Genomic DNA, 15,836 nt, shown 5'->3' with positions numbered 1-15,836 from the left:
AGGCAGGGGTGACATTATGGTCACTCCACAGCTTTTGGGGCCTCTAGTCTTAGTCAGATCAACCTTTCATTCTTATGGTTTGAATCTGAGGTATAACCCTCAGTCTCGTGGTTTGAACACCATCAGGATTGCTCAATCTACCTCTTAACTCAACCTGCCTTGGAGATGTAAACCACCTCCTCTATCTTTTTCTCCAGCCCAGGCTCCCCTCTGTCAGTCTCTCCTTATTCTACCAGCTGTGCTATTAACCACTTCTCCAGATCAGTCACCTCCAGATAAAATGGGCAGGAATCAGAGTAGACGCAGAAATCCAGAATCAGACAAATATCCCTTACATCCACACACTCTGAGGATGCTGCACAGCCTGTCTGAGTAATGGCTGTCTGTACTGGAAGACAGCTATAACAGTGCCCTTTTCATGCTTCCTTTCTGTGTTAAAATAGAAATAGTATGGTATGCCAGTGTTTTGTTTGGATTTTTTCATGTCCATTGGGGGCTTCCTTTTTGCATACTTATTGATAGAGTTCTTTGTTATCATAATTTCCTGAAAGAGAATGCTGAAGCATTCTCAAGACTAACCGGTCAGGTGTGACGTGCTCACCTGCCATCTCAGCACTCTTTAGAAGACAGAAGCAAGGAGACTGTCTCAAGAGAATGGTCAGCCTGGTCCACACAGTGAATTGCAGGCCATCAAGGGCTACTTGGTGAGACCTTGTCTCAAAAATCAAAAGGTCTTTGTTCATTTCTAATCATATCATTCTGCATGGCATACTTGCATAAAAATAAATACCATCCCTTGCACTGATTTTTAATATTCAATTGACTAACACAGTTAAAGTATTCTTAATTACTTGAATTGCATTAAAATGGCTATCTGAATTACATTAAAAATAAAATTTAATCAGTATTTTTAACATGGATAAATTTTCAAATAGTGCAATTTTTAAGCAGACTTAAAAGTCAATAATATTTCTAAACACTTAAACAACTTTAATAAATCTAACTAATCAAAAATTGAATTTTTTAAGTCAGTTCTCATATACTTTTTTAGCACTGTGAAATGAAAAACACAGTACTCAGGACAGCAGACTACAGACTAAGGATCATAACTAATCAATACTATATATATATATATATATATATATATATATATATATATATTCTCTGACTGGTAAGGTGCTAGCCCTCATCTTCTCACCTAGGTCATGTCTCCTTTTCTGTTGGTTTATCCCTAATTCCTCAGCAGATTCTCAGCATCTGCTTTCCTTCCTCTTAGCCTCAGGTCAGACACTCCTCTTTCCTGTAAACACAGAGTATTGGGCCTTTCCAGAACCAAAACTACCCAAGGCACTAAGCCATTCTGGAGCCTGCAGGGCTAGCCTGCACATAAAATCTACAGAACGGAATTAAGATAGTGAGCAAAGGGGCAGAAGTCAGAACACAGGAGTTCTAAAGCCTTCCTTGATGCTGCCTGTCCTCTGTAGAATGCTCTTAGAATTTTCTTCTGTTTATGATTAAGGCCTTCTCCTCATTTACCAAACCTCCCACCACAGTCAGGTCCTGGTCTGTGATTCCACCAGCCTCAAATAGTCCTCTGAAAGGATACAGTTCTAAGAAGAGTCTCCTAGAAGTGGGCACAAAAGTGCGCTTTCTTTTTTGACTCCTTAGCCTTGTAAGCACTTCTTCAGATCTATGATGGCCTTTGTGTCTTTCCTGGATGTGAATGATAATTACAATAATCGCAGTGAAGTCAGGAATTGTGTGCATATTTTCAGGTTTCCATATCTCCAGTCTAGCACAATGCCTGGCACATGGAATATGATTAATAAATTATTTTTGAATGAATGGATAGTCTAAAGGTGAGTGAGCACCGACTACTTGCTTAGGCACTGAACTTAAGTGCTTCTCAGGGATGAGAAACCTGCTTTAGAATTGCCCGTTGCAGACGGATGTTCACCTTGAGGCACACAGAGACACAAAATGAGCACAAGATGTTTTCATGTGCGCACAGTGTAGATTTGAGGGCAGTTGATGGCTGAGACAGGGAGGGACAGTACTGAGGAAATACGTAAGCTAAAGGGATAGACTTGATCCCCTCACCTGCAAAGTGAGGCATTCAAACTAGATTATTTGCTATAAGTGTAGGATTCATTGCAGTTATTAAAAACCAGCCCTAGAACATGAGATTCACCCCTAGCTTTTTCCATTAGGTATGACAAAGACATATGACGTTGAGGTGGGGAAAATACATGTCTGTATTTTCCTGTTTCTGGAGTGCATTAGGTGGGTGAGTAGTACTGTTTTTTAAGAATAAACTCACCAGTAGAGACAGCAAGTGTTTACCTGTAACAGCCCAGCATCTCAAGCTTTGTGTTGCTCAGTTCCTCAGCACCCAAGATGCTGAGTAATTGTTCTGAAAATCAACACGCAAAATTCCTTGATTAAATAAATGATACATCAATTTTTATTAGATAAAAACAAATAATCTTCATAAATATAGTTGCTTATTTGTTGCCCAGGAGTGACCCCATCCTCTCCAGGTAACAACATACAAGCTAAGGAGTGCTTCTGGATGTCCTGTGACCACGTGAGTCTGGCTGGGGAGATCCACAGTTTCCATCTGGTTTTGTCATAGCACATACTGGGAGGAACAAACCTCTTCAGTTCACAAAGACTCGGATGAAAAACTGCCAACTTCAGATAAAATATGCCAGGCCTTCCTTGAATCTCTTCTAACAATTGAACCAACTGTTACTCTTCAACATATGGGTCACTTTCTTTGCATTTGGGTCAAACTCCAACTGTGAAGATCCACTGAAGAAATAGAAAAACCCTGCATGTAAAGACAAGAGAAAATGTGAGCTACTTTCTTCTAAGTAGAAACTTGGAAAGATAAACAGCTCAGGAAGAGGTAAGTGAAAAACAGAGAGAATCAGGGATGTGACTCAGTGGTAGGACACTTGCCTAGAGTGTCCAAAGTTGTGTGTCCAAATCCTTGCCTAGAGTGTCCAAAATCATGTGTTCAAACACTTGTTTAGAGTGTTTTAAGTCATGTGTTTAAACCCTTGCCTAGAATGTCCAAATCATACATTCAAACCATTGCATAGAGCATTCTAAGTACTGGGTTTAAACCCTTGCTCATCAGAGAAAACAGCAACAAAACAACACAGAGTATCTCTGTAGTTTTAGTCTGTGTCAGGGAAAATGTCAGGCATTAATAAAGCTACTATTTTTTAAAAACCTGATTGGGCAAGAGCTCCCTGACGTAGCCTATCTAATTCCATCTTTCTGATAAATGCTGAAGTTTAGGCAGATGTTAATATTTGCCTCAGTGTACTTGCCAGGGAGGGAAGGAGACAGCACTGAGTCTGTGTTACAATCAGAAAAAATAAAAAATAAAAACATCCCTGCTTGTTTGAAACTAAGCTTTATTTCCTTTGCTCCAAGTCCTTCTTCTCCCGTCATCATCTTCCAGCCCTAGAGCTGTTTCTGGCCCTAGGTAGCCAGTGACTGAAGCTCGACGCCCTCTCCTCTCTGCAGATGTGGCGCTCAGTGTCAGTAACAATCACCAGCTTACTCTTGCATAGGAAAAATTCCTTAAGTGTCGGTGCATGGAAAGATGAATATTTACAAGAAGCAATGCTGTTAGTCACTGAGTCTGGAAAGACAGAGAAAGTCTACAATTGAATAGTGGAAACATGCAGTTGAGAAGGCCAGCCAGCCTTAAAGCAGGTCCACCACTGGCGGCAGCTTTGTAATAACATGGATCAAGAACGGCAGCAGCTCATGCCAGCACTGTGTCTTCCACACATGTGTACAGTAGAAGAGTCTGTGTTCTTCGCCTTCATGAGTCAAAACAGCTCACCTGAAGGAGAACTGTAAATGCCACCAAAGCAAACGAGTTGAAGTTCTTGGGAGAGAAGAGAGTACTGATTCTTTAAAATATGTTATTAAAAATGATGTAATCCTCCTCTGTATTCTCATAGTACAGAGCATTTCAAGAGCCCTATTGCCAGCAGAGTACAGGTCCTCTTACCGAATGCTTCAAAGACAGCATCCACCTTTGAGTCAATGCCTGGGAAGTCCTCGGCTATCTTCCTGGGAAATCCGGGCTCCATGGATTGTTTCTTCTCATCAAATCTGCAGAAGAAGCAAGAGTGCAGTTCAGCAGTGCCTGGAGGGTGTGCTCTCCACACTCGTGAGCCTGTGGAATTCCAGCAAGCGTTCCAAGTTTTGCTCATAAGCGTCAAGCTTAGTACCATGTGTTTCTCATAAGGTAAAAACTTAGCTCTTAAATCATAGCTACTTTGGGATCAGGACAACAGCCTACTACAGCAATACTGTTTGTTACTGTCTTTCTTAAGCCTGGACAAGAGAATCTTCAGATCTTCTTTCAATCACAAATCATCTACACAGACACAGCTACTTGTTTTTATGGTCGTGTGAATATACAACCGTGTGTACATATGTCTGCATATAAGTGAACCACGCATGTATGTGTGGACTAAGTTACTGGTCAGAAATACAATTTCCATGGCTAGAGGGATGCCTTAGTGGTTAAGAGCACTTTTGCTGTTCTTTCCCATGACTGCAGTTCATGTCACTGTCCACAGTCAGATGACTTACAGCTCCCTATAATTCCAGCCTCAGAGCATCTGGGGGTTCCCTCTTCTGGCCTCTGTGGACACCTGCATGCCCATGTACACACTTTTACACAGATACGCTCTCAGAAATAGATATGGAATATTTGGGGCTGAAGTTATGGCCAGCTGTTAAGAGCAATGTCTGCTTTTACAAAGGCCACAGGTTAGGTCCCTAGCACTCACATGGTGGCTTACAACCATCTGTACCTCCAATTCCAGAGGAATTCTATACGCATTTCTGCCTATAAGGGTACCACATGAATGTGGTGCATGTGTAAGTACATACACATACAGACAGACACAAAATGCTCATAAAATGATAAAAGAAATTTTAAAAGTTGGATATTAAAAACAAGAAACTATACTTTCCAGTTCACCACCATAATTAGGCTGTCTATTCTTTCCCTACACTGTACACTGAAGTTGTCTATGGAAGCTCCCCAGCAAATGAGACTGAATGAGACAAAAAGTGCAGTAAGTGTGGTTTTGGCCAATGAGATGCACACTGGATGGTCTGCCTTGAAGTCTCAACATCTGGACTCAGGAAGGACTCAGGAAGTCTGTGAGGAGTCCTCAGTGGAAACCATGGAACTGGTCTGCTATTGCACCTCATCTGTAACCAGGCAGAGGTCATCAGTGTAGGAGCTTAGCTGAAGTCCTTGAGAGGATGACAACCCACACATAGGAACAATAACTCTGGGTCACTGGCAGAAGAGCGATGAATGGGGGCATGGGCTCATTATGAAGTTCAGAAACAAAGACTTCATGAAGGTGGAAGTTATTAAGAATGAGCTTGAAGTATGTGCAGGATTGAGCAGGTAGAGAAAAGGGGCTACACAGAGTGGGTGAGAGGAGGAGACACACGCTCTAAACTTAAGAGATGCCTGTTGGAAGATGCACCCATGTTTCTAGGTCCCCCGGCCCCAGTTGTCAATGGCCCTATGTGTGTTTCTGGCATCCCCCAATTGTCAATGCCCCTGTGTGGGTTTCTGACCCCCCCAATTGTCAATGCCCCTGTTCTCACCCAGAGAGGAAGAGTAAGGATAAGCGTGAGGCGGAAGCATTTTCTCTAGGGCGGAAGCAATTCTCAGGCGGTCTCTTCACAAAGTAATGCTCCCAGCATCTCACCTCCAGTATTGGTCGTCCACAAAGAAGTAGGTCTTCTTCGTCTCCTTAGCACTCACAGCGGCATCAATCTTCCTGACAGTGGGAGGGAAGCCAAGAGTGTAGATGCTTTTAGGGTAACCTGCTTGCTCCTCCTGCCCTCGGACTGCCCAGAACTGAGTTCCTGTACAAAAACAAAAGAATGACAGAAACATCAGTAGTGTTAAAAGTCCAGGAATCATGCCTTGCAATTTTGGAAATACATTCTTTACACCATGTTTTTTCACGGTGAATAAATTTAGGCCTTAGCTGTGTGATGGGCATTCAAGAAAAATGCCCAACTGGAAAGAATCAACAGAAGTCAAATAAGGGAATTTTCAACCTGGGCAATATATCTCCCGGAGTTCATTTTAAACTGTAAATGAAATTTTGGTTTTATGTGATTCTTTATTATCTTTGCCTATTTTTTAATTACACAGAATTGGACATAGTGAAGAAAAGCCCTGTTCACTTTTCCCACCTGAAGGCTTGTTCCACTAAGTTAAAGTAATGCTGTGGAAAGGTCACCTTTAAAAACGAAGACAGTATCTCTGTTGGTAACCTCATAGGCAGCATCCATGCTGGAAGGAAGGGACGGCCAAAACGAAGAGATCAAATAAAAGCCAGGTTCGGGGATCCTCAAAGATTTTCGCCAAAAATGCCTAAAAATAGATGTAAGAGAAAGACAGGTGACAACTGAAAAGCAACCTTTCATCTTTAGTGTGTCACCTCTCTGTCCCAGTTCACCCAAAGTTTTTTCATCCTCTGGGCTGGGTAACCAAAATGTAGGAATGTCATTACTAGGAAAATAGGTCTCTCTGGGTCTCTCTGTCTCTGTCTCACTCCCTCCACACTCCCCAAAGGAAAACCATAGCAGTCCTCCTGCCATAAATTTCCAGACAACATCTGGGAAAGCAAAACTCTCCATCATGTCAATGTCAGCTAATTAGTTCAGCATAAGCTTTAACCACACGCAAGACACAGGAAACAGCATGAAATTAGTAACTAAAATATCACCCACAATTCCCATAGTGAGTGAGTGAGGTGTGTGTGTGTGTAATGTGTGTGTGTAATGTTATAAATATACATATATATATATGTATGTATGTATTCATGTGACTATCCTTTCTAAGCATTTTAATCAAAAATAAATTTAGGGTTCTTTTGTCTGACCTGTCTTTAAAAAACAAGAATTCTCCCCGAAGGGTGCTGACTGCATCAAAGGACAAATCAGGGCTACACATCAGTGATAACTCAGGTTCCGGAGAATTAGGTGTGCTGGGTACCACAGGGACATCAGGGGATGCTGGGGGAGGTCCTAAAGGGAACAGATTAAAGGAGGCAAAGTTAGGAGAAATGTGGGCCCTGTCAATTGTGTGCTTCCCCCAAACTCTCCAGAACTCTGACTTGGATTACAGGCAAGTATGTGGTATCACAGGACTCCCTTTTCCAGTTTCACTCACCGTAGAGGGACTGAATGCCATCCACATCATCTTGAGAGAGGCGAAAGTGGGCCAGGTCTGTGGAGGACTTATAGACTGGGTACATCAACGCTTCAGTTTTGTCTGAGTGAAAGAGACCCAGGGAGTGGCCAAGTTCATGAGCAGCAACCAGGAATAAGTTGGTACCTATGGAAGAAATCATAATAGTTGCTTATCTTTAACTGCATGTATATCATATAGGTGAGCAGTGTACAGCATTTATTTACTTCTTGAAAACACACAGGCTTGTACTCACTTTGTTTGCTGTCTTATTGAACAAAACACGTGTCTTTGAAAACTCGTGCTTGAGCTCAGTCTGAAGGACCTAGACTCACCCAGCAGTCCTCTCTTTGGCTTCAAACGGTCTGAGCAGCAACCTGACTCATTGCAGTCGGAATGGAGATCACTTATTGTCTAGCACATCAGAGCTCTCTCTTTTCCTTAGCCCACAAAAAGCTAAAACTGCTCCATGCGGTTAGCACCTGACAATTTCAGGATCAGTCAACTCGTCTCAGGTAGTATTCATCTCCCACGTAAAACCCTTCACTAACCCTAATCCTGCACTTTCCATTGGATTCTGCCTACATCCTTTCTCATACCAAGTCCCAGATGACGACTAAGGAGAGAGATGGCATAGGGTTTGTAAAATTGGTTTAAACATAGCATGCCTCAGTGTTTGCCATGAATGAACTCTTGGATTCTAACTGTGCTCACTTTCTTCTCACTGTAACGGTGGGAGACAAGCCTCTCAGGCTGAAGTTGCGAGGTGATGAGATTGGCAGAACTCTAACAGATGTTCCCTGTGGATGATGTGGACCCATGGAAGTTCTCCTTTTAAAAAAGGGTCCTCTGTGGGGGTGGGGTGGGGAAATGATAATTCCATAACACAAGAATTTTATTCGGTGCAAAACTTATATTTGTACTTTCTACATATTTCAGTTTATATTTTCATTATGAATCCCAGTTAATCTCGAAAGTAATACAATTTATTTCAGTCAAGTTTTTGAAAACTTAGTCAATCCCCAAAGTTATGAAAAGAAACCTGCCTAGACAGTTCTGCCATTGTCCTTCAGGGATGGTTCTTTTCTTTCAGAAACTGATTAAAAATCATCCTAACTAGAAGTCACAAAATTGAAAGCTTATTAAGACCAACAAAACCAGCCAACCAAACAAAAACCCCTGAGATTTCTGAAGTTTAATTTTGGCTTCTGGTTTGAGAAGTAAAGAGGGCAAATGACAGGAATCAATGCACTCCCCTGTTGTATTGCTTGACTATACAGTTGGATACCATTAGGAACCTTAAGTAAGAGTAGCCTGTAGCTCGTTCAAGATCCACAACTGCTAAAAATTTCATGATTTTCCCTCTTTTTTGGAAATAGTTTTTTCTCATGCAATATATCCTGATTAGAGCTTCACCTCCCTCTGCCCCTCCCAGCTCCTCCCCACCTTCCTTCCCCCCAGACCCACTCCCTTTTTTTCTCTCATTGGAAAAGAAGAGGCTTCTAAGAGATACCAACAGAACAAAATATAATAAGATAAAACAAACAATCACATCAAAGTTAGAGAGGTCAAACATTTAGTGATATATTTTATTTTGTGCTTATTAGGAAAATAAATGCTTTTTAGGCACCAGAAACTACACTAAGCAATTATTAAAACAACAACAAATAAAATGTGTTCCATTGGAATCCAGAACACATTCTAGCATTAGTAAGGCTGATTACAAAAATTTTCCAACACTAAGTCCAGCTGAGAGGCAGAGTACTAACCTGTGGCGTCCTCTGTCCATTGTTCATCATCATCAAAGTGAGCATCCCCGTTAATCCCCGGCCCAGGGGCATACGCATGAGCCAAGACTGCGCCAGGCCCGTCAAAAGGAATGAAGTCTCCATGTTCTGAAGGCAAAGGGTGCATACTTAGAACTGACAATTGCTGGTTAGGACCTCCATGTGACATTTTCAGTAAGATGCCACTGGGAAATGTGTGTTTCAGTTCTTGGGCTTTTACCTCCAGCTGCGAAGGAGATCATGATGTCTGCCTCTCCTTCAGGGAGCCTGGAGAACGTGAGCGGGGTCACCGCCTCCCAGACTTTCAACGCTTTCTCAATGGCAGAATCCACACTCTCTCTCGGTAAATCCGGTGTATAATTTTCAACCCTGGATGAGAGAAGTGGAAGAAGGGAATGTGTGTTGCTGCAAGGCCTCTGGCAGTGTTAGCATTGTGTGAAAACTTTGGACCCAATTACCTACCTGTAGGTGAGGTGGGTTTTCCTCCACTTTGGCGAACCTGGAAAGGTACTGAAGCCACCAACGTCGGGGACGCCACATCTGGGCTTGAGCATCACATCCATAGTGTTGGAGTCCAGCTTCCCTGTCATCTCCAGCCCGAGGAACTTCTGCATTTCTTGGATTTTTTTGACAACAGGACTACTGTCCTTTTTCTTAACGAACTGCTTCACATCTTTTGCAAGGCCGTAGTAGTTTTCTAAGTATTTCTAATGGGATAATACAGCTTTTAAGTGTCAGTTCTGATATTTTTGATATTGTTATTTGTAGTAAATGTCACACACCTTCTTTATTTCATTCATCATGACAGAATCTCAATATGTAATCGAGGAACTCCTTGAATTCGTGCTCAGACGGCTTGAACTCATGATACCGGCGTCTGCCTCCCGAGCCCTGGGATTACAGGTTTGGGCCACCAAACCCAGCAATGGCTTTACTTTTCTTAATCTCTTTGACCTACTTTTCTAGTTCGCTGAAATCGTAAGCAGAATACTTCATTTAATTTGTCAGGGATGGCCCCTTCCTGACTTTATTTTTGCAACAGTGTCTTTTTTGTTGTTAAAGCAATGGTAGTGAGGGGAAATTCAGAAGTATTTAGTGCAGAGAAAGTCAAAAGGAACAAATAAGCCTTCGTGAGAATATTTGTCTGTTTGGGATAATTATATTTAATTCATTCAATTTTCCACTTTTCATAGTGGCTTACTAGGAAAAAGTTAGGCAAGCCTCTCATGAACTAACACTATAAATATTTTTCTGAGCTACACTGGACTCAAGCCCCAAAGGATGGTCCAACGCAAGGTGTAGTTTGCGCTCTCGTCTCTTGTCACCCCTGAGCCTCCAGCGTTAGTGCTGCTACCGCTGCCAACATGTGTGATCTTCAAAGTACCACCCAACACTGATGGCCTTTGTTTCTTCTGTACCAAAGTAAGAATCATGTGATTCTGAGACCTTCTAACACTCCTCCATTGCAGAACCACTTCTACCCAGGCAGTCAGAACCAGTGTGTGGACTGTAAAACCGTGCCCTGCCAAAGAGCCCAGAGCCATTTCCACCTCTTACCTGAAGAAACTCCATGTCGGAGTCGGCGCTACTATGCAGCGGGTAGGACGAGCCAACTGCCACACACAGCCACAGCAGGACCAGGAGACTCTTCATTTCCACGGCTTCCTCGGCTCTGAGCTGCCTTCACTGAGTTCTACCTCCTCCTATGTCCACCCTCCTGAACCCGACTTTATAGAGGGACTCTGTTTGTGGCGATCACCCGCAAACTGACTCATCTTGCTTCCATCCAAGTGGGACTGCTTCCAAAAACCAAAAATCAAAGTCGGGTGATACAACCTTCTTTACCAAGTTTTCTGAACCTTCTGAATTTTGCAAGGCAAAACAGTGATTAATCTCCCGGAAATGCTTCCTGCCTGACAGGATAGAAAACTGGGACTTTTTTTTTAATTTGGAAAACTTAACTATAGTTTGTGACTTGGATAGACGTGGACTAACTTAGTAAAAACCCCAAGTTATGAAGAACTTCTAGAAGACAAAGCTGAATACAGAGAAATATGTACCTATATAACTACAGGCCATACTGTGTGTCCCCACAGCTCTTACTGTATGTCATTGCCACTGCCTATAACACATGATGTCACTACAGCACATACTATATGTCACCACACACTGTAAGCACAGGATGAAGCATCCAGAAGGAAACTGGAAGGGGAAAAATCACCTTTATAAAGTTTTTTTAAGCCCACTACTGATTTTTCATCTGCTTATTTATTGATTGATTAGTTAAGACAGAACCTCACTGTGTAGCCCTGATCTGAAACTCACTGTGGAGACGAAGCTGGCTTTGAACTCACAGAGATTCATCACCTTTGCCTCCTAAGTAATGGAATTAAGGGTGAGTGCCAACCATGCCCAGTCAAGAATTTGATGAAGAGAAGAAGAAAGCGGATCTACAAGAAAGAAGCTAACCATCTGGGGGTTTAGTCTTATTTCTGGAGGCCATTTGTTAAAAGAAAATAAAGCCACAAAAGTTTTTCCTTAAGATTCATAGAATTAAAGAAATGTTAATGAAATATTTTAGTTTTATCTTATAGACTTTTTATCAGTATTTTTCTCTTGTCTTTAGAATAAAATTAGTAGATGCTCTGGAGTGGAAAAAAATACCCGGATATTTTTGCTTATGCTTTTCTTTAGCTTGTTTCTCTTCTCTCTTCTCCCTTCTTCCAGTCTCTCTCCCCTCCATTTGCCTCCTCTCTTGTCCCTTCCCCTCCCATCCTCTCTCCTTCTATCCTCTCCCCTCTTCCCCTTTTTCTCCCCTCCCCTCCTCTTCCTATCAATCAGAACACTGCTTATATTGTTGGTGTATGGTGTAAGACTACAGTGAAGACCTCAGACACTCTTATAAAATTGTATTGAGCTCAGTACCCTCTCCCTTTTTCTTGCCCACCTCTCCCAGTTTTCCCCTTCATTGTAGACTGCTTGTGTTTGGGTCATTTGCTTGCTGAGGAGCAACCTGTGCTGGAGGTGAGAACTGGATTAATGGTCATTGTGCTCACAGAGGCATTTCCTTTGCTGCCTCCTTCCCTTTGCATGTCTTTCACATTTCCTTTTTGTTCAATTTGTTTTTCAAGTTGGGAAGGTATGTAAAACAGGGTCACTCTTCTAAGAATGAGATCACCACACTGGAGATGCAAACCAGATGCCTAACAGCCAGTTGCCCAGAGCAACACATCACACCGCAGAAGACATCCATTTCCACTCTGGGTTTTCTTTAAAAGTCTGTCAAACCAGAGTTCTATAATTCTCTATCTTTAGATGAGACATAATCTGTATTTTTCTCTTGACTGAAAGAAGAGGGAATAGTCTGTTGATGCTGATGTGAAGACCAGGGTTCGTGGCGAACCTTTAGAGGATCCAGGATGCAGGAAGGGCACAGACAAGCAGAAAAAGTGCAGGAGAGTCATGGTGGCCACAATTCCTCCTAGATAAATGGTTTTTCTTCATACTTTTTAGCTGAAATTATCACTAACATACATGTTTGTGTATTTAAAGTTTAGAAGGAGGGTCTGAAAGATAGAAGCTTATATTCCCAATTATACAGAGGTGACTGACAAAATGGTCATGTTGTTCTTGAAATGGAACAAACCTGTGCTAGGTAACAGAAAGATGCCTTTAGGAACAACTTGAGACTTCCCTGGGAAATCTTTTCCAGTTCCAGCCATCATTCCTCATTTTCCAAAGGTGCCCTTCTGTTAGTGCATTTTTTTCAACCCGACTACGGTGCAATGGTTTATGTATCCATCTTCCACAAGTTACTCTAAGTTTCTTGACATACTTCATTCCATATTCCTAGCTCTTAGCATAGTTTCTGGAATATAGTATACACCTAAAATAATGCTTAGACAGTAGATTAATATATTAATCATGAATGAAAGGCACATAGGAAAACAAAATTTATAATTTGTACAGATAATTTTGAATTCTTGGATCCTATGAATACTCTAACAACTGATTTTTTAATTTTTCTAAATATTAGTTAATTTATTTATTATGTGTGTTTCCTTGTGTTCTCACAGGTACTTCTGGGGGGTTGCAACACGGCATGTGTGCAGAGGTCAGAGAACAACTTTCAGAACCAATTCTTTCCTTTTACCATGTGGATGCCAAGGATCAAAGTCAAGCTATGCACTCAGCTGTGAGCGTCCTTACCCTGTAAGCCATTTCACTGACCTTCCAGTAATTGAATTTTTGAAAGCTTTATTTATACAGAAAAAGTTCAAGCTATCCCCTTAAGTTATTTTGTTAAAGGATCAAATTGAATACATATGTATGTCTTCTGGCTACTCAAACTAAGGTTGTAGGACCATCCTTTTTTCTCACAGCGAATCAGACAGATTGTACTCTGCTGATTGAATATAAAGGTATTTCATTACTGAAAAGGAATAGATAAAATAAACTAAGTGAAAGGAGAGGACGGAAGCAAAAAGGAAATCAGAAAGGAAGGAAAGTAGGGAGGAAGGAAGGAAGGAAGGAAGGAAGGAAAGTAGGAAGGAGGGAGGGATGGAGGGAGGAAAGGGAGAGGGAGGGAAGGAAGAAAGGAGGGAAAAGGGAAGGAAGGAGGGAAGGAAAGAAAGAAGGAAGGAAAGAAGGGGGAACAAAAGGCAGTGAAAAAGAGGGGAGAGGAAGAAGAAAGGGAGGAACAAATGGAGACAGGAAGAAGAAAGGAGGAGGGAAACAATATTTATTTTGAATGAAGAAAAATATGTGAACACTGGGAAAATGTGTATTTCCAACACAGAAATGGGAAAGACAGTCCCACAGAGCAATCATTTATTGCATGGTTTAATAGGCGCAAGGATCTAATAGAAGCTAGTTTCATGAACCTGACCTCTGAGTGACCAGAGACCTAGAGCTAAAGTCAGTCTGATCCAAACTGCAGAAGTTGCAGCTGGTTCAAGTGACATCTGATAAATCTTTACTTCCTTTTCCTGTTGGTCACACTCATTCCTGACTAATAGGTCATGACAGTGCACAGTCCTTGCTCCAGTGAGCACATAAAATCACTTAGCTCTACACTAATTATCAAGTATCTGGGTCTGAATTGCTTCAAAATATGCAGACTAAGAGTTCACACTGCTTGATAAAAATCTAAAAGAAATTTAGGGGATGGGTAGTAACAAAATTAATTAAAGATACTAATTTAGATTAATTTTTAAATACAGGAAATAAAGAATGAAGGAAGAAAGAACTGGGAGAATGATGGGAAAAGACTGCAGCCCAGAAGAGGTGTTCTTTGCACCATAGCAAGAGATAGGGGTTCAACAGAAAGGGCTCACAAATAGACAAACAGCACAACTGTTAGCAAAGTAAGTTTGTACAGTGGTGTGGACATGGAGAAAATTCAGGAGTCAAAACATTACCTAGAGGAAATAATAGTGGCAGAGAACTTGCTGAGCATGCAAAGGCTTTGGGTGTGATTCCCAACACCAGAGCAGAAAAGCTAGTCCTTTTTGGAAAACCGCATAGCAGCTACTTTTCTTTGAAATTTAAAGAGCAATACTGAAATCTGAAAACAACAATATGTGAAGGCAAGCTTCAGTCTCATCATGGAAGATTTTAAGACTCCAGATAAGGTGTTTGAAGTTTATTCTCTTGTAGATAGAAGGCCCTGGTTCTGCAAGTCATACAGAAGTTTAAATATCTATGATGGAAAGTTTAGAATGCATACATGTAGTAGGAAATAAATCACTCGCAGTCCTGTTACAGAAGAAAATCTCCCAAAATTATCAATTGTGCATTTGCATTTTTAAGATATTTTTATGTTTGTGAGGATAGATGATACCTGCATGTATGCATGTCCGTGCACTACACAAATGCTTGGTGCCCAGACAGGCCAGAAAATGGTGTTGAAGTTACAGATAGTTATGGGCTGCTATGTGGGTACTGGGAATTGAATTTAGGTCTTCTGAAAGGTCAGAGCTCTCAATTGAACCATCTCTCCAGTCCTGAATTTGTATTTTTATACCTGTATTTTATACCTGGGAATTTAGGAAATTTCAGCTATTTGCTCTCAAAATTCTAAATCCTGCTAACCAGAGATGTAGAAGGAGCTGCAGGCAGGTCTGCTTTTCATCCTGCCTGGCTTCTGTACGGCTAGCTTAAAACCCGAAATAACAACACACAAACTGTATTCATTTAAACAGTGCCTGGCCCATTAGTTCTACTGGCTAATTCTCACATCTTGATTAACCCATATTTAGTAATCTGTGTAGCACCACGAGGTGGTGGCTTACCAGGAAAGATTCAGTATGTATGACCTGGCAGCTGGCTCCATGGCATCTGACTCAGAGAAGAGAGAGGCATGGCATCTAACTAACTTCCCTTCTTCCCAGCATTCTGTTCTGTTTACTCCACCTACCTAATTTTCTGTCCTATCAAAGGGCCAAGACAGTTTCTTTATTAACCAATGAGAGTCCTCCATCATTCCCCCTTTTTCTGTTTAAACAAGAAAGAAAGGCTTTAACTTCAACATAGTAAAATTTCATATAACAAAACAGTTATCAAGTAAGAACTACAGTTACAATATTTATATCTATTTTATCTTTTACCATAAGAAAGGAAAACAACTATAACTATCTATCTATTCTTCAACTCCATCAAAGACTCCAGAAGGATATAATATTACCTAAGTAAATGAGAAGTAAGCAACTTACAAAACTCTAGAAATCACAGAGACATCTCGCTGCCTGGATAGTCACCCAAAGTTTCTCTGTACCGTTGGG

At 41.3% G+C, this 15,836-nt stretch overlaps 1 protein-coding gene across 1 annotated transcript; it reads right to left on the bottom strand.

Moving 5' to 3' along the window:
* Positions 1 to 2,732: 2,732 nt before the first annotated feature.
* Positions 2,733 to 10,707, bottom strand: LOC119810022 (stromelysin-1). Its single transcript, XM_038323316.1, has 10 exons — positions 10,612 to 10,707; positions 9,517 to 9,761; positions 9,275 to 9,423; positions 9,037 to 9,162; positions 7,250 to 7,414; positions 6,960 to 7,104; positions 6,315 to 6,448; positions 5,772 to 5,931; positions 4,037 to 4,140; positions 2,733 to 2,833 (listed from the first exon to the last, which is right to left on the bottom strand). The coding sequence occupies exons 1-10, from the start codon at positions 10,705 to 10,707 to the stop codon at positions 2,733 to 2,735; spliced, it is 1,425 nt and encodes a 474-aa protein (XP_038179244.1).
* Between the last annotated feature and the right edge of the window lie 5,129 nt (positions 10,708 to 15,836).

This window comes from Arvicola amphibius, chromosome 3 (assembly GCF_903992535.2).
Source record: "Arvicola amphibius chromosome 3, mArvAmp1.2, whole genome shotgun sequence".
Classification (NCBI taxonomy): Eukaryota; Metazoa; Chordata; class Mammalia; order Rodentia; family Cricetidae; genus Arvicola; species Arvicola amphibius.
The sequence above is the reverse complement of the archived record's forward strand: the minus strand, read 5'-3'. Positions and strand labels throughout refer to the sequence as shown.

Excerpts from the sequence above, each read along its gene's own strand:
- LOC119810022 (XM_038323316.1), bottom strand. The coding sequence starts at position 10,707 with ATGAAGAGTCTCCTGGTCCTGCTGTGGCTGTGTGTGGCAGTTGGCTCG. Across the intron at positions 9,163-9,274 it reads GATCTCCTTCGCAGCTGGAG|AACATGGAGACTTCATTCCT; the intron begins GTAAAAGCCCAA and ends CTTTGCCTTCAG. Across the intron at positions 7,415-9,036 it reads ATGGACAGAGGACGCCACAG|GTACCAACTTATTCCTGGTT; the intron begins GTTAGTACTCTG and ends TTTCTTCCATAG.